The sequence below is a fragment of the Dermacentor andersoni genome, chromosome 10, assembly GCF_023375885.2.
Source record: "Dermacentor andersoni chromosome 10, qqDerAnde1_hic_scaffold, whole genome shotgun sequence".
NCBI classification, from domain to species: Eukaryota; Metazoa; Arthropoda; class Arachnida; order Ixodida; family Ixodidae; genus Dermacentor; species Dermacentor andersoni.
The window spans coordinates 114,179,118-114,200,070 of record NC_092823.1 but is presented as its reverse complement, the minus strand read 5'-3'; the positions used below and the strand labels follow the sequence as shown (position 1 = coordinate 114,200,070).

Sequence of the window (20,953 nt, the reverse complement as noted above, 5' to 3'; positions counted from 1 at the left end):
TCGGCCTAAATAAAAAGAAGGAAATAGTAGAAAGATCGCGTTAAAGGAGAGCTTCGCGGCTGCTTCATGGTGTCTGTCGGTAACGCGATAGCCAGCAGGCCGTGGGCGAAAGCATGGTCCGTTCCTGTAGCGGCAGTCACCTCGGATCCTCTCGTGTGCAGAGCTGATAGCATGCGCTAACTTAAGTGCCCCGCTAGAGCTCCCTTAAACACTCTACTCTCTGCGTGCTACGCAAACTCCCGAAAGTTCTTCCTTTTATTTTTTTCTATAGCCCCGTCCACTTCCCATGCTTCCAAAAAGTTACTGTGCTAGGCGTAAAGATTGCGGTGAAAGCGAGCACTGGAAGTGCTTCCGGTTCGATATGCAGAGGGGACTTGTACGCATGTTTAGGCAAAACCGACATGGCATTGATTGCTAGTAAACACGCTGCATGGATCCATCGGCTCTTGTCTACCGTGCCGTCGGCGTGAGGAATCGGGAAGATTGGTCCACACCATCTGCGGCACAGATAGCTATGAGACCGCAGCGGTGAGCTCCAGGCAAGCGCAGATGCAGCAAAGAAAACTGCACGTGACTGCGCTCGACAAGCTACAGTTTATGAAAGCTGTCGAAGACGTTCGCATGAGCAGGAAATTCGTATTATGCGTTGATTGCGTACGCCGCAGCTTCACGCTCGTGTTTACGTTTATTTCATCGTATCTTCCAACTTGTTTTGGTACATAGTATGTCGAGCGTCAGTGTCGTTCCTTATTGCCGTTTTTGACAACGATGAAGATAAGAGTAAAAACAAAGTAAACAGGAAGCTGACTTAAATGACGGACGTTGGGAAACATACTTTTTATGCCTGTTCTGCGAAAAGCTGTCTTTTGACGATTAAGCGTTGGATTTAAGTAATGAGAATTCGAACGTTTATTGTGAGATGGCATTAGTAAAACTACCAGGTTATCTATGTCAAGCAAAGGTTACTGATACTGATCTTACGTGAGCATATAGTTTGCAACTGTAACCTAAGCTTACTTTTGAGGATATTTCAAGTTTGGTGCATGGAGGGAATTGCGGACTACTGCCGTCATATAGACAGTTAGCCCGTCATTCGGTCAACCAGCCATTCGTCTATTCATTCATTGATTCAGTCAATCCATTCAAGTCACTCAGTCAGTCATTCAATCCAGTCCAGTCAGTCATTCCGTCATTCGGTCGGTCGGTCGGTTAGCCATTCATTCATTCATTCATTCATTCATTCATTCAATCATTCATTCATTCATTCATTCATTCATTCAAGCGCTCAGTCAGTCAATCCAGTCCAGTCAGTCAGTCATTCGGCTGGTCGGTCGATTATTCGTTCATTAATTCAGCCAGTCTATCAGTCAGTCAGTTATACTTGTATGCCTGCCGTAGACCGAGAGTTTCTCGGCAGCATTTTTTTTTCCCCGACTCCCGTTATGCGTCCCTCCCCTGTGCCTACATAACGTTCGGCATCTTCTTCTCTGCGTTCAAGTTTCACGGATGCGAGATACAATCGGCGGCGTCAGTTTGTCCCTCCCTCTTTGTGTATCGCGCATTTCCTGCGTTGTCGGTGAAGATTCAGGCGGCATCTTTTGACGCCAGAGTAGAGGAAGAACCGGCTACAGTGACGGGAACGAAGCTAGCTTTTTACGTAGTCTGTGGCATCATGACTGGCAAGAAAGTGACACCACGCGCCATCGGTAACTTCGCTCGGGTGCTTCGGACTGTGTTGCTAAGGGGCTGAGCAGTAGCAACAGAAGAGTTTCCTGCGAGTGTCACCAGAGGGAACACTGGCGCTTGTATCTACTACTAGAGCTTGGTGGCGCTACCCACCGCTCCGTTCCAAAGGGGACGCTCATAACACCCATCCATCCTACTGAAGCTTTTCGGCTAACGTGGCTACGCCCCTTCTCGCCACCGTAACGTGACAGTAATGAGGAGCGCTTGGATTTTCCCTAAACTTCTTCTGGCTTCAAACGGCTTTGTACCAGCCGCGGTGACGCAGTGGATATACGGCGTTGAGCTGCTGAGAACGCGGTCGCCGGTTCGATTCCCTGTGCGCTGCATTCCGATGGTGGCGTAATGCGAAAACACTCCTGTACCGAGCTTTTGGTGCCACAGTCTAGCTGTACAGCTATAGACGGCGCATGCGCCGTGGCTCGCATGCTGTGGATTAGAGCGTATTTAAATATCTGTATATGTAGATTAGAGGGTATTAGATGTTTACCTCTAATAACAGTGGCAACTTGCTTTTCACCGGGCGTTCTCTACAAGAAAGCCGACGCGCTGACGGCACCCTTGTCGCACTTATATCGCTGTTGCTTTAGCGGGAAACTCCAAACACGACCTTCAGCATTCTCGGGTATCGACCAAGCATTGCAACAGCGCAAGGCCACTGCTCATAAGCATGGAAACTACGGGATTTCCGCGAAATGTGAACGGCTTATTTGTAAACAGCGAGCCCGCTGTCTTGCATATGAGTAAAAAAATAATATAAGAATAAAATGAAGAGAAAGCTATAGCATATGCGATCGGACCAGTCAGTCAAACCTTTAGACGTCTCCACTAGGGGCCCAAACGAATGGCGTTCGTTGCATCCGTGGTATCTGACGAAAAAAAATGTATGTGTCAGCCGGCCGCGGCGGAAAGCGTGCATCTCAAATCCCTGGCTTATTCTTTTTTTCGAGGAAAGGGCGTGCCAGGAAGTTGAGGGTTCTCGGAAAGGATTGTGCTCCTCGATGAAGCTCCGCTCATCTGAAGGACGACAGCTTGTACGGAAAGAACGGGTGCATGCAAAGGAGCTTCTCAAGAGCCATGCACCCCGTTATTTTTTCTCGAAGCACACTGATCCTGGCGACCTTGGTAAAAGATTGTAGTATACCAGGCATTTTAACGATGTTGAGCTCATTACCAAAGGGTCTTGTTTTTTCTCTTGCTCGGCTGCTATACAGTCACATTGCAAAGCTAATAACTTTCTTTGGCCCTTACGCCCGTGGACGGTGATTTGTGGTTGGACTTTCACCGGCTATACAAGGGCGCCGATGCAAAGGGCGCGTACTCTAGCGCAATCGATTTGCGGAGAGCGTTCGTCGCCGAAAACCAACAGGAAGTATATCCGATCAAAAAAAAAAAAAAATCACGCGGAAAATTCCTGTACGAGTTGTCTAAGCATGCGTAACCATTTTGCCACTTGCTCATCTCCATCTAGGCCGGTGTCATTACCAAAGGAAACGCAAGTAAGGCAGATGACGGTTATTGTTGTGGGACAAATATACACCTCAAAGGGTGCAACCGTTTTAAGAGTGTTTCTTGAAAACTCGGCGCTCGCTACTTTCCTGTCGAGAATGCTGTGTCACGCTGATAACGCGCAAGCCATTCGTGACTTGGAAGTACCATCGGCCGGGCTCGCAGCGTTAAAGAAAGCAAATGCGGGCAAGACAGATGACGATTATCGTTGTGTGGCAAATATACACCCCAAAGGGTGCAACTGTTTTTAGAGTGTACAATTGTCATCTGTCTTCCGTTTCCTTTCTTGAAAACGCTGCGCTCGCTACTTTCCTGTCGAGAATGCTCTGTCACGCTGATAACTCTCATGCCGTTCGTGACTTGGAAGTACCGGGCTCGCAGCATTAAAGAAAGGAAATGCGGGGAAGACAGATGACGATTATCGTTGTGTCAAGATACGACCCAAAGGGTGTAATTTTAAGAGTGTACGACCCAAAGGGTGTAAATTTTTTACGGATGTACGGTGACGTTCAGGACGCGCCTTTGGATCCTGTGGCAGGGCCTCACTCGTCCTTATTACGTACCTTACAGTGAGCACGGTGCGGAGGCCGTTCATCATATACAGGCCCTCGCCACTCCGTCGCGATGGCGGCGCCCAGGGCAGAGCCGGAGATGAAGACGGCAGCACCTCGGCCGAGGCGGTCGCCACCACGACAGCACCAGAGCCAGCCGTAAACTCCGCGAGGTATCACAGCTCGCAAGGGTAAGTGCGCAGTCATGATCGCAACATCGCCACAGCATAGATACGGACCCGATGTCACAAAACACGCTTTAATTAGGGCAGAGCGTTCCGGCTCTCCTGGAGAATGAGGTCCTGCATGTAGAGCTTCCGTTACTTACTATATATGGAAGCTAGCTGGTGAAAACGAAGTATCGGTATCCCGAAGACGACGACGAAACAAAAAAAAACTATTGCCTGCATAACCTATCCCGTGAAGCGAAAAAAAAAGTGCCATTGTGTTAAAGGGGCCGCAGCACCAAATTTTCCAGCTTGCATTATACACTACTTGTTCAACGAACTTTAGCTAAACCGTGCAAGCCCCACTGCACGTTGACCAAATTTGAGCGCACTCGGTGCTGCGCAATATTTATGTTCGAAGTTTCTTATATTGCTGTTAAACGTTGCAACGGTCTGGCAACACTGACGGGTGACGAAATGAAGTGCATCGCGCACATTTATTTATTTTATTTATTCAATCATATTACCACCCGATTCGTGGCCTATCCCCCATAGTGGGTTTGTGCCATTGATTGAGACTTCATCATCATCAACGGTCTGGCAACACTGACGATTGACGAAATGAAGTGCATCGCGCACATTTATTTCTTTTATTTATTCAATCATATTACCACCCGATTCGTGGCCTATCCCCCATAGTGGGTTTGTGCCATTGATTGAGGCTTCATCATCATTAACGGTCTGGCAACACTGACGGGTGACGAAATGAAGTGCATCGCGCACATTTATTTCATTTATTTATTCAATCATATTACCACCCGATTCGTGGCCTATCCCCCATAGTGGGTTTGTGCCATTGATTGAGGCTTCATCATCATCATACGGTGGTCTGCCCGAGTTGGTTCCTGCGGGCGTTCTCTGCTTCCTGCTGGTGGGTGCATGCGGAGATAAGAGAGTGCTTCGTCGCAGTGTTGCAGCACAGCTACAAAGTGTAGGAAAAAAAATAAGAAATGACAAGATAGTGCGCTCTCCTGCCTCTTCCTCCTTTTCTCGACGCTTTGTAAATGCTGTACGCTGCCACGAAGAATGCACCACCAGCTGGCCCACCAGTAAACATAGGAGAGTCCACTGGGTGTCAGGGAGTGAGGGTAGCTATGCATAGGGTTTTGTAGTGTTTACGGCATACAACGTGGCAGTGGCCTCGCACTTCATGGCGTCACAAGCAATGCCAAAATTGCGGTCCTTGACAGTGTGAGAGGCTTAGAGGCAGCGATCTAAAATTGGGAACTTCGTATTAAAGCTTACTCTGAGAGCCCAGTTTTCTGTGTGTAACCGTATTGGTGCCTCTATACTTACTTACATATATAATCAGAAAAAGAAGTCGCAGTTTTGCCCGAAAGACGAAGCATCGATTGCGATAGCAAACTAGTGGACAGCTATACGAAGTAAGGAGAGTAGCTTTATCGGCCGTATAAACTTGTAGAGATAGGCATGCTAACTATATTAACAAGAGTGGCGTCACGACCGCACAAGCAAACAAGAACACATCTCCCTCGATGACCGCGAAAACTCGCTGTCAAGACGCTGAAGTGAGGACACGCGGCGGCAGCAGCGAGCTGATTGATATCCGTGCTGCCGCTCACATCAACGCGAACTATGTAGTGAAAACAGCGCAGCGCGCACTCTGTACCCGTCGCAGATGGCTTTCAAGATGCGGCGGCCCGGCCGGGTGCGCGCCGCCGCCAGGAGTAGAACGCCACCTCCTCCCCCTCCGTACCCTCCCCCGAAGCCTTTCGCGCGACGGAAGGCGGCGCGCTTCCTCCCTGCTTTCCACCATTTCGTGCGAGAGGTTGAGCCGCGGTCACCGGCTCACCCTCGCTCGCACGTACAGCATAAGGCGCGCGGCGACGACTTCATCGCCATTAGACTTTATGCGGAACCTCACGGCGACGCCGACGGCAGAAATGCACCTGGAGTGTCCATATAATTGCTATCGCAATAATAGTTGTGCGACCACGCCATGGCCTCTTCATGAGAAAAGTAAAAGAAACTGAAAGGGGCACCACGTAAAACTATTAAATTAGGCCATATCAATACACTGCGCTTCTAGAATCCAAAAAAAGTGTCACTCTAGCAAAATGGCTGAAACATTGGCAGCGAGGTAGCCATGTTAGACTGCACACCCATTGGCGAATTCCACGATCTTGTCGAATTCGCCATCTTGCCAGCTCTGATTGGTCCAGAGATCTGCTATGGCTTTAACGATTCCCTCAAAATGCCGCCATTAGAGTATCTGACAATATAGCGGAATTTGACTCTCGCGGAGACATCCCAGACTTTGACAGCATTTCTCTACGCAATACGCAACCTACGCAATAATATTGATTTGGTCAAGCTATCTTATCAGTTGGCAACAATTAAATGTGATCTTGAGCTTGATTTAACTGTAGAGGATTTAAAATTCGTCCCCTGTATGTCACTAAAGAACGACTGCATTGCATTCTGAAACAACAACAGGTTAAAACTAGCAAACTATGAGAACTTCTCCTGCTCTAAAACGGCCTGAATAGGAGACAGTATACATTGAAATCTGTGACATCGTGCTGATGTGGTATCACTGAGGATTTGACGCAACATAACACAAAATAAAAAGGGAAGTTAGGCCTTCATTTCCTCAATTAAACACCTGCCTTTACCTGCAGAATGGATGAAAAAGATTGGAAATACTATTTGACCGGTCTAAATTGATTCAGTGTTGCTCTTTAGTGTTTGTTTTTAAAAGCCATGTTAATTAGGTTGCATTGGTAAATTAAACTATCAGTCTTACAGTGAGTGGAGTTTCTCGGTAAGCCAGAAAAGACAGAAATGCATAAGGCTGGCCTGATGTCACATGACATTTCTGACTTTCACTTTCCATTTCTTGCTTTAAGTGGAACAGCCTCTACCTCGAAGCCCTAGGAAAAATACTGGAGAGCCTCAGGGTAGCCTAAATAGTGTGTTGTAATAACTTTTGTAGGAACCAGTTTCGTTCGTGATGAGGCGTATGCATCGTGACGTCCTAAGGCAGAAGGTGGTCATGTGGGAACAGAATGTAGTCGACGGCGCGACCGTTTAGAATTCGCCCTGCTTCATTCGGTCGTCTTCAAGGCTGTTACTCATGCCACATCCCAATGTAGCAGCACAGCAGACGAACGAGTGCCAGAATGTCGCTCCCCACATTGCCATCTTTTGTGTACATCACAACATGCACTGCCTGCGGAAAAGCTGTGATAATAAATTATTTAGTACATTTTGGATGCTTTTTTTTAAGACGGAAGTCAAGGGCGTTCACCTAAAGAAAAAAAATAGCAAATTGCTGGAAATGGTGTGTTAGTACCCATCTAACCTTGCGTGGCGTAATCAAGTTTGAAAAATGTCTTCCTGGGAATAATTAACGTGTGTCAGTAGTTATACGATAAAGAAGGACTGATTGCACTCTATCGAAACTAAGAAGCCTAGCCTAGGTTCGCAAATTTTTTTCAAGCACGGCAAAAATACCTCAATGTTCCTGCTGTCGCTATGTACCCTAAATATCACTTCGGGTATGAAATATAGAAATGAAAACCTTGCCATTCACATTCTGCTCTAATAACAAACACTTTTCCGTCAAATAAATGATCGAGTGTTAAAAACGTTGGTGGCCTTTTAACCCCTAGTGGCTTGAATTTTGTTTTGCCTGAATGTGAAAACATTGCAATTGCAGTCAGAAACACTTGCGTGCAAAGTAAGAACATGCTTTTTATATTTGCATCTTTTCACATTAAACAAACTCAGACTTGGCAGGTGAACCGTCTCATATCATATGGCAGTATGTAAAACAGCCTGTTTCGCACAGATGGCAGCTTCTATTTATGTGCCTGAATAAATGTAGCTGCACGAGCTTTGGGAGCGTTCACTCTTGTTGGAAGTACATTGCGTAAGCTGCTTTGGTGTATGACTGCACGTGGCATCAAAAACTGGATTTCTCTTGCCTAAGAGTCCCATTTGGATTTATGAGTTCCGAGTTGGCATGTCCCGAAATCGTGACAACAGGCTAAAAGAGATTAAACAACCAGTTCCTAGCGCGATGCACTGACTTTAGTTCGTACCATGATCCATATGAAACAAAACCGAGCACTTCTTGCGATCCTGGCAGGTTTGTATGCTCAGGAATATAAAGTTTGCATATATATATTTCCTGCTGATGAAGTCAATATGAAGCAGCCTAATAGCTGTTCTCGTGTTGTGTCACGCAGGCAATACTCGAGCGGCGGCATAGTGGAAGAATGCTGCCGCAAGCCGTGCAGCTTTACAACGCTGGCCAGTTACTGCGCCAGGCCGTCGGATGGCACCAGCCTCGACGCCTTCAATCTAGTCGCCTCCTCAGGCTCCTCTTCAGCTTCTGCAGCTTCTTCAGGTTCGTCCGAGAGTGGCATGCAACGCGACCGGCAGGAACCGTCGCCTCTCATTCAGCAGCGCCTCGAGCCGTCTACGACGACGACACCGCCCCGTGTCGTTACGTCGTCCCGGCTCCAGATGGCGCACGAGGTCAACAGGGAGCACAACGAGGTGTGTATAAACGTTTCAGACAAACAGACACGCATTGAAGGTGACAAAGTACTGTTAGAACATTACAAGAAGTAATTAAGAGTCCTAATGGAGAGTATACATTAATTTGCAGTAAATGTTCATTTACTAACTAAACGCGTGTGGTAACGTGCCCGAAAGATGCACATGAACAGTGGAGTGCCAGAAGAAGGCAGTGCGTCTCCCATACGCCATGAATCGCTTTGGAGTGGTAAACCCCGTAATATATTTGTTAACATTTTAGTTCGGTTAGCATTCTGTGGGAACTTTACCCGCATTGCAGAATGTTTGTTTGTCTGTCCCTATCTAACCTCTTTCACGTACCCATGCAGTGACCCATGCAGTGACCCAAGTTGTCTACCAGCCACTAGATGTGTGCTGGCTGCCTCTTGCGGAGCAGGCAACATGGGTCACAGGTCATGTGACCAAATCGACAACTTGCTGCTGGCTGCTGTCTGGCCTAGTAGACAACTTGGGTCACTCGGTAGGTGCCACTGCATGGGTATGTATGTGTACAGAACAATTAAAGATGGCACGTCAATCTCGTTAATAAACTCTGCACTTGCACATATCGCAACTGCCTCGTTGCTTCCATCATCATAATCATCACAACAATCATTGTAACATATAAAACATATCATAATCAATTACACAGCCATCATAAGAAAGGTTGCTTTGCAATAGCATCCACAATCATTTCCAAAGGATGGATTCACCGGCAACTTTGTTTTTTTATACAAGATGCCATGGCACCTGATTTTTCGAACTTGAATTATGCACTGCAAGTTAAACTGTATGCTTTCCTCAGCAAGACGGTAAAATAGTGCATCTGGTGTAGCAGGAACGTTGTACTATTCAATCTTTTTTTTTATGTATTGCAGTTGAGCAGCAGTAAAGCAACATTCTCTAGATTTAGCTTGTCTGGTATTCTGGCAAACACATGCCGAAAGGGCGTTTTAACGGATGGGTGGAGACATAAATTTGAGCGGCCAGAGCGGTGCAGGCAACTGGTGGCACAGAGCTGAACTGGACGAACACTGAGCTAATATTGCAGTAACCAAGTATATTTCTTTTCGCAGTTGTGTATAATTGGATCACAATAAAATTTACACCAGCAGCAAAGTAGAATACACTTTGTTGATGTTAAGGTGCTCACGTTATGGACTGGGCGTTTTAACGGAGGGGAGTTAAAATGCCCAGTCTACCTGCGTTTACCGGATACTAGACAAGCTAAAACTCTAAAGTGACAGAATTTGACAAGGTCTAGAATAACACACTTGGTATGTAATTTTTTTCCCGCACATGTGAAATAATTCTGGGCTGAAACGGAGACGCCATTGCTGTGCAGTAGGGAATCTGGTGGCGCGCATATGGTTTCGGAATACTTCGGAGCAGACGACACAGCGATCACCCTCCACTTCTAGAAAGCCATGTCAAAATGGCAGTCGCTGGGAGAGGTAACAACTTCAAATTGAAATGTTGGAGTGAAATATGCACTGGGAGTCCATATTATATGTCTCTTGGCGCCAGTCTAAGATACAGTAGTAAACTGAGAAATGTTCTCCATCTACGCCATGGCATGTGCTAGTGCTTACAACTTTCAGGCTGTACTTCCTTAAATTCACGCTACACTACAGCTGATGTGAGGTAATGTGCCTGGCTAACTTGAGCAACGTCTTTATTCTCGTGTCACCCTGCACATGTGCCTGCAGGTTGACAACACCAGTCCTCACAGGCGCCCTGGAACAGGGTCGCGGCACACGACGGGCCGCATGCTGCTGCCGAGTATGCCATTCCTGACATCACCAGAGGACGACACCCCATTTGCGACCAGGCCGCGCATCGGAACCTTCAGTCGGCACCGGCCCTACTGGTATGTCGTGCAGGCGGCATTCAACGAGGATGCAGAAGAGGAACGTTAGGATGCCTAGACACTCAACAGCAGGCCTCAAATCTGGCCGGCTAAGAAACGACCGTGGCAAATTTCCCGTGGAAACCTACCTCCTGGCAAAGGCATCTCGGAGCGCCGCCTTCTTTTGGCCTCCTTCAAAGGACTCGCCAGAACTTTGGCTGTCTGTTGCAGCTGTGTGTGTGCTGCTCCCAACTTTCGGTTCCTCGTTTGTGCCTATGTCCTTATACTGAGGTTTTGCCACTGCTCCACGCATGGAGTGAGCTCGTAAGTGAGTGCAGTCCTTGATCATGGAGTCATGGAACATGAAGGAGCAGGAACTCTCAACCGACACCAGTGAACAGCGATAACGTCACAAGGAACAGAAGCATGAAAGTGCTGAGAGGGACATCTAATGGAATAGATTTGCTGATTGATTGCTATGGCAATCCTAAGCAATGGTTGTTTACATTCATGGCCACCAGGTAACTCCAGCGTTCTGAGCCCTGAGCATTCCATAGCAACTGTGACGTGTGATCCCAGATCAGATAACCTGCTTCTGAATGCTCCTTGCACCATGTCAATGGCATTGTATGTCTGTACATTCGATGAACCCACTCAGGTGAACATGATTATGTCTTGTTTTAGTGAAATTTTACATTTTGAACACATATGCAGCCGAGCTGAAATGTTTTATGTCATGACTGTGAAATGTGACTGAACACATGGAAGTGAACAATTTAAAAAGAAAGCTGATTTTGCTCCATAGACGTCAGCCACGCTAAATTTTATTTAGCTGTATTTCCTAACAAGATCTCTGAATATGTTATGCACATGGCATTTTGATGTGATGAGCCTGCATTATATTGAGACTTGCTATCATATATATATGGCATCTTCATCCACATTTCAATTGTTGCTACCATAAGGACTTCATGAAGCTGTACTGTCCTTCACTGTTCCACACATGGGCTGGCGCTCAAGTACCGCTAAGGAAAGCTTGAGAACATCAGCATACCTCATTCACATGCATAAATTTGGAATCTTGGGCATGAAACAGAGCTTGCTGCACCATGCTCTTCCTAGCTATAAAGGTGCACTGGACACCACAGCTTATGCTTTCCTTAAGTGGACATGAGTAATCTGCCCTTTTCCAAATACAAATGTAGAAAAATTTTGCCACTTTGATTTGCAGCAAAATTTGCTTTATTGGTGGCTAACATAAAATAAAATGCTTCTGCAGCCGAAGAAGTTCATTTCTGGTTAGCAGGCATCGCAGGCTTCACCTGAGAAACATATTGCACTCTTTAAGACCTGAACTTTCAGGTGGAAGAGGTAAAGCCACATCACAATGGTGGGCTTTGTAAAAGATCTTTCACATTTTTTTTGGAGGAACTTACAATATTGTGACGCCAACTGAAATAATAGTCGAGAAGCGTGTTCTGCTACCAGCATAGATAAAAGGGCATTGTCTACTGTGTGGCAAGCACAGGCTGCAAAATTACCACCTTTTTTGTTTTTGCTATACTGATGTCTATGTTTACGTAGTAACCTTGTTTATCACTATACTTGTGGTTCAGTCCAGTTTCATAAACTATGCGTGTGATCACGCAAGTCCATTTTTACTTTGTTACCACAGGTGCTAGCTACCATCCCCAACTAGGCTTGCTTTGGCGAGTTATACATAATGGTTTCATCATTTGCCTTTAGGCATCCCATATTATTTAAGGCTCATTAGTACTGCTAGCAACCATGTCATCAAACTGAAAATGATATGAACTGTGCAAGTTCTTATTCCACATTTTGTTTCAGCTTCGGCGTTGCTTGCAGCTGTCCTCTACATTAAGCTTCTAACTCCTTCGTGTGTCATCAATGCTTTTGGCATACCTCCACGCCAAATGGAAAGCAGTCTTCTTATCTCGCAAACAGAAAGAGTGCCCGAGCCGCTCTATCCTGTTATCTAGTCGAGCAGCTGCAGCAGATATCTTTGAGGGAGGCCAATCAACCGCTCCCTATCGTGCCATCCGAGTTTTATTTATTCAGAAAAAGAAAAAATGTCCCTCATGCCATCGTCCCACCATTCCCCATTCCTCAGCACTTTTCCCCTGCTTTGCTATCCCACGCGTTTTGCTGCACATATGAGAACCGGCATGTTGCTGTACATAGAAAACAATGACTCGATATGATCTCGCTGCAAGGCTTATACTTGTGAAGACATTTAAGAGTTGCCTCGGCAAACGACCATGGGTTGTTGGATATCATTTAACCTGCCTTCATGCCATTTGTATACCCTGTGTCGCACATTGCTGTTCAAACATTCTGAGACGCTGGAAGCAAATGTCTGTTTAATCAATATAGTGACAGGCCTGCAGTTTTGTGCAGTCTGCCACGGAAACGCCCCAATGCATGAGCAACCGCTTTGCACAGGGTGGTCTGGGTTTCTCTCCGAAATGTCGATGAGACAGGAATGTGGATGTCGACGCTGACATCTGCCATGTTGGTTTTGTCATCTGCGCACCGTACAAAAATAGTATGGATTACCAGCCAGTCTATCTTGATGTAAAAGAGACCGGAAATACACGATAAAAAGGTGACCCAGAAAGCATGTGAACTTCTTGTGTAGACGTGAGTTTTTGATATTGGCTGAATTCTGAAAGGTATGATGTCATAACACGCAGAGGGAATACTACTTCACCTTGTTACACTTTGGCAGTTATCTGTTTAGTGCACTGGTACAAACTGGATGAGAATGCTCTGGTGCAAACAAAGAGCCATAATTTGCTCATCAATAATGGCCATTTGTAGTAGTATGCGGAAAAACGGCAAAATCTGTTTTGCAATTGTTCAGATTGCACAATGCAGTATAATTTATTAGAGGCATGTTTTTAAACCAATTTCCTGGTACTTTCAGTCACCGAATGTTATTATTTCTAACCATGAAAAATTTTACCCCCTTACTAATCAAAATGCTGTCAAATGTGCACTGCTTTAGGAACAGCAAAATGTGTGAGCAGCTGCATTTGCATTCAGAAGTTGCCTTCAGTGAATTCAAGCAGCATCGGAGTGCAATAAACAATGTTCAAAATTGAGTAAGCAATCTTTTCCACACATACCTTGCCTTAATCAACATGGCCAACCTCTCGGTCTCTTCAATTTGTCATCCTAGGCGTAGCCTGCTATATACATTCTGTGCCTACTGGATCAGCAAAAGCTGCTGCTTTTGCTGCAAGTGCCACTTATGTAGGGTCAGAGTAATGATATTTTGGGCAGGGGAAGGACAAACCTTGTCATCGCCCTATAATGTACCATAGCAAATCTATAGGAAAAGGAACTATAAACAAGAAATTCATTATTCACTCGCTGCTATGACTCTCTTATTGATTCCCATGCTTTTCTTGTCAGCAGCGACCACCCAAAAATGTAAAAAGTGTGCTTGAGAGGTACCATTGCCGTAGTTCCAGTGACTGCAGCTTCCTATAGGATCGCCAACGATCCGGCAAGGCCAGATTATACAGGAGGCTATGTCCAGGGCTGGCTAGCCCTGCCTGAGGTGCTGCTTGTAATCAATCAGCTTAAGCATACACAGCGTCTTGGGCAGTCTGGGACAACATATTGAAGAGACCCACTGCTAAACCTAGATGGATTGTGTGAGGAACAAATGGTAACAAGGATGGTGGCTCCAGTAGCGATCAGTCCATACAATGACACCTTATTTGCAATTTTAGACTGAGGTTCACAACTTTGCTTAGGTCAGACAATGTTTGTGTAGAAGTGACTAGCACATTTTTAATACTGTCTATTGTTTACTACTTTAGTGCAAAACTATAGTAATGAATTCGGCAGCAGATAGGATGAAAGCATATTGCGATTCCGTATTCACAGCAGAGAGTGTCAGTTACGGATGTATTTGATAGTGTGAAATTTATAGGGTGTGACAGCGTGAAAGGGAACAGCTTATTAGTACTTGATCAACGGTTACTGTGGAAGTGTTACCTCAATCCTCTCGCACTAACGCTTGCCATGAACAGTCTTTCCTCTCAATGAATCTAAATCGAAGCAAATCATTTGCTTGCTTTCATATTGGTCTCTGCTGTAAACTTATATTTGTGCACTGGTTATAATTAATTTAGGAAACTAAACACGCTCCTCCCTGAAATTTTACTCGCTCCATGGCAAATTAAAGGCACCAGGTGTCTTAACGATTTCTTAAAATGCTGGTCACATTTCTTAATTTGTCGAATTAGCCAGGGCAGCTCGGAGTGTGAATGTCATGCACACATTTACCAGTGGTGCGGTACGGTAATTACAGTACGGTAATTTCCACATTAAGGAGGGGAGCACCCAAAAACTCAGAACCTTCTGCTAAGGTGCTACTACTGCTGTCCAAAATGTGTACACTAATTTGCAATGTTTGCTTTCTTCTCGGAGTGGCTTGCACAGTGATACAATGTCGTTGCAAGAAAGTATGCTTCGTAAGAAGCAGGGCCCCGTGCCAACTTAGTTCCCAGTGTACTGCCTCCTGTCCAAGAGAAACACCCTCCCAGATATGCCATTTTTTTACGTGCACGCTATGTATAAAGTGATTCTGTTGTAAAATAAAGCATCTTCCTTTTTCGCATCTTCCCAGGTTTTCTGGTAGCCTTCTTTGCATGTGCGTACACAGTGCTGATGTTTAGTGTGAAGCATACTTTGGCTGCCTCCATGCTCATTGAAAGAGTAGCTACTATCTGCCCCATACAGTCAAACCTTGATGTGAAATGTATATAGTGAACCACTGGATATAAAAAAAAATATAAAATTTGGTAGGTCATGCCTTACTGCCCTTGGGACAGTGCAAAATCTTTGTCGCAACACTGGTGTTACAACAATAATCACCGACAAAAATACATACGCACCACCAAAGAGATGCTCATTTTCAGTGCTTTTATGTTTCATTGTTTCCTTTCAATGCATGTTAGTTGCAACATAAACTGTGAGAGACGAAATTGCAGCCTCATCATTGGTGTTTTGAATGGAAGGCAGGTATAATTTCTCAGTTTTCAAGAATCCTTGTGCGAAATTTCAAAGAAACACCTTATGAAAAGTGAAATTATTTGAGTTCTACATACCAAAAGTACTGAGTAAAAGACACCTTAAATCTACAAAACACGTGCAGTGTTCCTGGTTTCCAACTCTAAGTAAAACCGCGCCCAAAAAGTAAGAGTACGCAGATTTGTTGGCATATCTGTAGTGATGTCCATGCTATGCAGTAACGCTGTGGCTTGGAAAATGTGAAAACAAGTACCATACTTGTTCAAATGTAGGTTGACTTTTTTTTATTCCGAAAATGTACCCAAAGTGAGCTAACAGCCTATATTCGTGACCAAATAGTCTCGACCTATGCTCGTGAACAAAGCTAGCAAAAGCACCAAGCTAAACAAGTTCTGCCACATACTGTACATTAGGTGCGCATTAAAGAACACCAGGAGGTCGAAATTAATCGAGAGTCCCCCACTACGGCGCGCCTCGCAATCGTATAGTAGTTTTGGCACATAAAACCCTAGAATTCGTTCAGGTTGTCCCGATTGGCTATGAAAAAAATTATGCCAGAACTCTTCTCACTATGAGATTCGACGGTAATGCGAATAGCAGTCGAGCAGTGAAGTGACAGACCACATTCCTGAAGTAACGTTTGTTTGACACGTGTAGAAGCAATTCTGAGACTTCCGTTGTTTTGGCTTTGTGCCACATACTTCGATATCGTCCTACTTTGCTATGGCACTCCCTTGCCAAGGTCACCCCATGAGCAGGAGGCATAGCACGAACTGCATGACGCTGACACAGTGACGATAAAATATCCAAGAATGATATAGATGGAATGACAAAGGCATGTAATGGCGATGGCATGACAACAGCGAGATGACGATTCGTAAAATATGACAATGGTATAACGGCGACAACATCGGAAAAGTGAGGTGATGGCGACTGTATGGCAATGATGGTATGACAACGATGGTATGAATACAACCGGATGAAGAAGTGGGAATCACGAGGATGGCATGACGACGAATGCATGATAGCGCCTGTGTGACGACGCAATGATGATGATGGAATAACAATGGCGGCATAATCACAACTGAATGGCGACAGCGTGACTACGATAGAATGACAAACGAAGAATGATGTTGATGGATTAATGAAGGTGATATGACAATGGATAACAATACTGAAGTAAGGATGATAGTGAAATGACAGCGTGATGACGATGGCATGACGAGAGTCACTTGTCGAATTGATAATGATGATGAGGGAATGAATGCGACAGTATCCCGACGATGGTATGACAACAAATGCGTGGTGATGACTGTATGGCGACGACGACTACCATGACTCTCATGCTGCGGAACATCCAGAAGCCTTCTCAAGCTCAATCAGCTTCACTTTGCAAGCAAGCTGGCTTAGTGAGGTGCTTTCAACTGACACTGTCTCTGTGCACGCTGACTCTGTCCACTTTGCATAGTACTGTTTGGTAGTGAATAATAATGTTTTCATAGATGGCATTCAAAAAGTAAGAGATCAGACTGCTAGCAAAATATGCGTGAAAATTCAGTCTGAAATTGACTGCATACTCCAGTGTTAATGAAAATCTCCTTTTAGGGTCCAAATATAGCTAAAGCTCGATATAACGAAGTATGTAACTTGTCCATTTCTTGTCCATGCAACACTATGTATTTAGAACCTCAACATAACGAAGTGTGTATGCGATTTCAATATAACGAAATTTCACTGCCGCCACAAAGGACTGCCGAGACAATTAATGGAAACTTCCGCGGACGCAGATGGTCAAACGAGTGAATTACAAGCGGCTCTTTGCAAACGCACCTCTCAAATCGCGCGCCGCGCTACAAGAGCGACCACCGAATTCCGTATAAAGTACAAGTGCGGTAAGATCCTATCGCGCCCCAGGCACTGCGTGCTTTACGTCCGAGTGAAAGTGCGCGAGGGTGAGACAAGAAAGATGGCGGCTTCACGAGTGCCTCCTTCCCGGGTGAGCAAAGGGAAAGGAGGGGAGGGAGCTCGCGGTAACGCGATCAAGCGCGCGCGAGGGAACGGAGTGGAGGGTACGTTGGCGCGCGTCTCGACGGTCTCGATATCTGGCGCGCGCCTCGGCCGTGCATGGCTGTAAGCACGACTGAGCACATGCGCAGCCGTGCACCCTGCTTTATAGCTAATCTGCCGCATGTGGAAAGAGTGGGCGTGCCTAGACGGCGTGGCAATATGTAAGCTGTCTTACCGCACGTTTAGTATTGGAGGTTGCGTAATCTCGAGTTTCGGTGACCGGTTGGAGCGAGAACCAGACGAAACATTCGCTGCCGGCGCTTTTCCCGATAGCGTCGTCGCAGTGCGGGCGACGCTATCAGCCGTGGGAGCGGAGATATCGTGGACGTAGTGACATGAAACCGTATCATTCGTCGCAGACTCGCACATTTAGAAAACGAATCGTTTTCTCATGCAAATTTCTGTTTTTCGATTGCCCGATAATTCGGAAAATTCTCCGGCCCCTTTCCGGGTAACAAAAAATCGATCGGCGCCTGTACTTATTTGCATAAAAGATTGAATTTCAATAGAACGAAATTTTGACATAACGAAACGAATTGCCGATTCCACCGACTTCGTGATGTTGAGGTTTAACTGTACTTGTGCCAGGCAGTCTGTTTCAGGGCAGCAACGATTGCCGTCTTGGCAGGTATGCCTGAAACAGGCTCGACATACCATGGGCACCTTTTGCAGATTGCGCTCAAAAGTGGGTGTACTGTTTGGAGTAGTGAAGTCAAGGTTCACCTCCCCAGGCATTGATACACCTCGCACAGTAACAGGCGTGAAGTCGAGGGACGCCTTGCCCACCTTGTAACAAGTGGGTGTCCACGACTACACATGACTGGACAGTTTCTCTTAATATGCTGCACGCACTGTCAAAATGCTAATGGACAAAAGCGACCCACTGCAGGAAGAAATTAGGTTGCACTTGATATTAGCCGATAGCAATATGTAGCAATACTAATAGCATGTAGCATAATTAATATAAATGCAGCACATTCATGACCACATGCCAAATTTCAAGGCATCGTTGAATAAATGCAGACGTTGAAGTGGAAAATTAGGCAACCCAACAAAGCCTGCTGTGTCGTTAGTTCTGCTGTTACTCAAAAATTATGTAGCTGAGCCCACCAAGGCATACCTTTTGCTTTGTTTGATTTGGGAAGTGTGAGGTGCACTGGAGACCAGTTTAAACGATGCATCATGTCAAAGTTTCATTTTATTAGACTCCCCAGTGTGCCACAATATTCCAAATGTTACCAAAATCTTAAGTGCAGTCTCGCCTCGTACAGTTTGTGGCATTGCTCATGGAAGAGTTCTGAGAGCAGGCGTTAAAGCACATTCAGGAGCAGCTTAATTACTACAATTTAAAGCACATCCAGCCTACTGGTACTCACGGCAAGTAGCTGTAGTTGGAAATAGTACTGAGAATTCAGCCAAAATGTTACCTCTCGGTGCATAAAAATCACCAATTCCTTCACCTCTGAACTCACTAAGACAACAGCATTTTCTCACACTGGTGATTGCCACCTTATTTGCTTGTCTTTTTTAGTGGCACCATCTTTTCAAACACAATTCTATTTTCGCAATGTGCACAACATCATCATTCACCAGACTCTGGAAGTACACGAACAAATGCCACTGCTGTCGCAGTCTGCATGGTGCACGAAACCCCACCGAAACTGAAAAGTGCAAACGCAGTAATATTTGGCACAGTGCTACCGCAGCACGGGCAAGTTGGTTCGTGCAGTGCGAAAAGACTAGGATAATGGCATGCATACACGCAACACCAGCACTCTACTACCATCAACCAAGAGCTACCAAGTATAGTGGTGATCCTGTGCATGCGGGCATCTTCTTGCTTACCTTTTTGCACTGTTTAAACTTTCAATATGGTGCAATAGGTCAGTATGTCTGCTTGAGTCGTCATTCTTGATGACCATATCCTCTAAACACTTTTTACTGCCACAACTCCCCAACTCACTTTACTCACCACATGCATGGCACATTTTATTTCTATTGTTCTTTTTACCATTTTACCATGCCAGTCCTTTCTGTGAGTAGCTTTTCTAAGCAATAAAATTTTTCATCAGAGTTTGCGCATGACCTGCACATTTTCGTTGGTTCCATGCAGTTTCACAATTGCCCTTTCACAGTACAAACATGCATTAACTTGCCAATTCTACTCAGACTACTGACTGCAACCTCAAGAGCATTCTAAAGGCAAGTTTGTAAAGAGTGCAAATTTTCACGACACAAATGAAGTGGCAGAGTACTTCTCTTTTAAGGTTTAGGGAAGAAAAAGAAGTTTTAGGAGATGTATACAAGAATGTTCGGAAACGTGTACCTGATTAAATAGAGTTGGCTAGGTGACAATGTCACTGCCGTGCTTCAAAGGGGATGCCAATAAATCATCGTCATCATCGTATCATGTCACTTGCCTTGCAATGCGAGATGTGCACCATGTAGCATCTATTTGTCCGCCATTTGCATTGCAGTTGTATATTATTACGCCAGGAGGACCTCATGTAGCAGTCGCATAAGTAGCAGTACAAGCTAAATAGAGAAGCCTTGAGGAAAGAAATAGAAGATTATGGAGGTGTATAAAATTGATATAATGAAAAACATGTAGGGTATACCTGATTAATTCAAACAGTCTGGGTGACCATTTTTCACCGTTCCATTTCAAATGGAATGCCATTCAATCATCATCATCACTAACATCGTATCGTGCCATTTGACATGCGATGCAACATGCGCGCCGTGCATCGTTGATGTGTACCAACTTTGCATTGCAGTTACCTTATATTCCACCAGGTGTCCCGACATGTAGCAGTTGCATGCTGCACGAAGCTGGACCTGGTTAACTCAAGCAGACTAGGTGGCTATTTGTCACCAGCCCGTTTCAAAGAGGATGCCAATAAACCATCATTATCATCATCATCAACAGCAACGTACTGTGCCAGGGGTCAAGGGAAGTGATGTGTGCCACGTAGTCTGGATATCTGTCTTTACTATTCAGTACATGTTATGGCGCCTCCTTGCAAGGTACGAACCACTGCTGAATAAGTGAATCGTAGAGCTACGCACGCGGCTGCAACCAAGCAACATCAAGCTCAGCAGACTGCTGTGCAGAGAGCAGGACAAGCCGCAGCTTGCCGTCAACACTGGGTGGACAGTTCAGATCCTTCTCGTGAAAACAACGCAGATATCTCACCGCGAAGACCCTGTAGTGAGTGGTGCCGAAAATGGAGCTCTTATGGAGCTGCTCCTCCAGCTTACGCTGCGTGTGCAGGCCTGCGGCTTTTTCAGAGTGAGCCACATACAGGAACGCGTATCTCTTAAGGGATATATCCTTTAAAATATTGCAAATAATCTAATATGAACGAAGATGCAGTGAGTGCAATGTTCAT

General features: G+C 45.4%; 1 protein-coding gene and 1 long non-coding RNA gene across 2 annotated transcripts in view; one reads left to right on the top strand and one right to left on the bottom strand.

The window, feature by feature from the left end:
• LOC126544746 (uncharacterized) overlaps positions 1–15,086 on the top strand; it is a 79,854-nt gene extending 64,768 nt beyond the window's left edge. Inside the window, exons 2-4 of the mRNA XM_050192212.3 lie at positions 3,823–3,994; positions 8,245–8,557; positions 10,288–15,086. Coding sequence (XP_050048169.1) covers positions 3,823–3,994; positions 8,245–8,557; positions 10,288–10,497 — 695 coding nt within the window. The 3' untranslated portion in view covers positions 10,498–15,086. The remainder of the gene's footprint in view (positions 1–3,822; positions 3,995–8,244; positions 8,558–10,287) is intronic.
• On the bottom strand, positions 12,791–20,493 carry LOC140213730 (uncharacterized). The gene is made up of 2 exons (XR_011890643.1): positions 19,982–20,493; positions 12,791–12,973 (listed from the first exon to the last, which is right to left on the bottom strand). It is a non-coding gene; the product is annotated as an uncharacterized lncRNA (long non-coding RNA).
• Between the last annotated feature and the right edge of the window lie 460 nt (positions 20,494–20,953).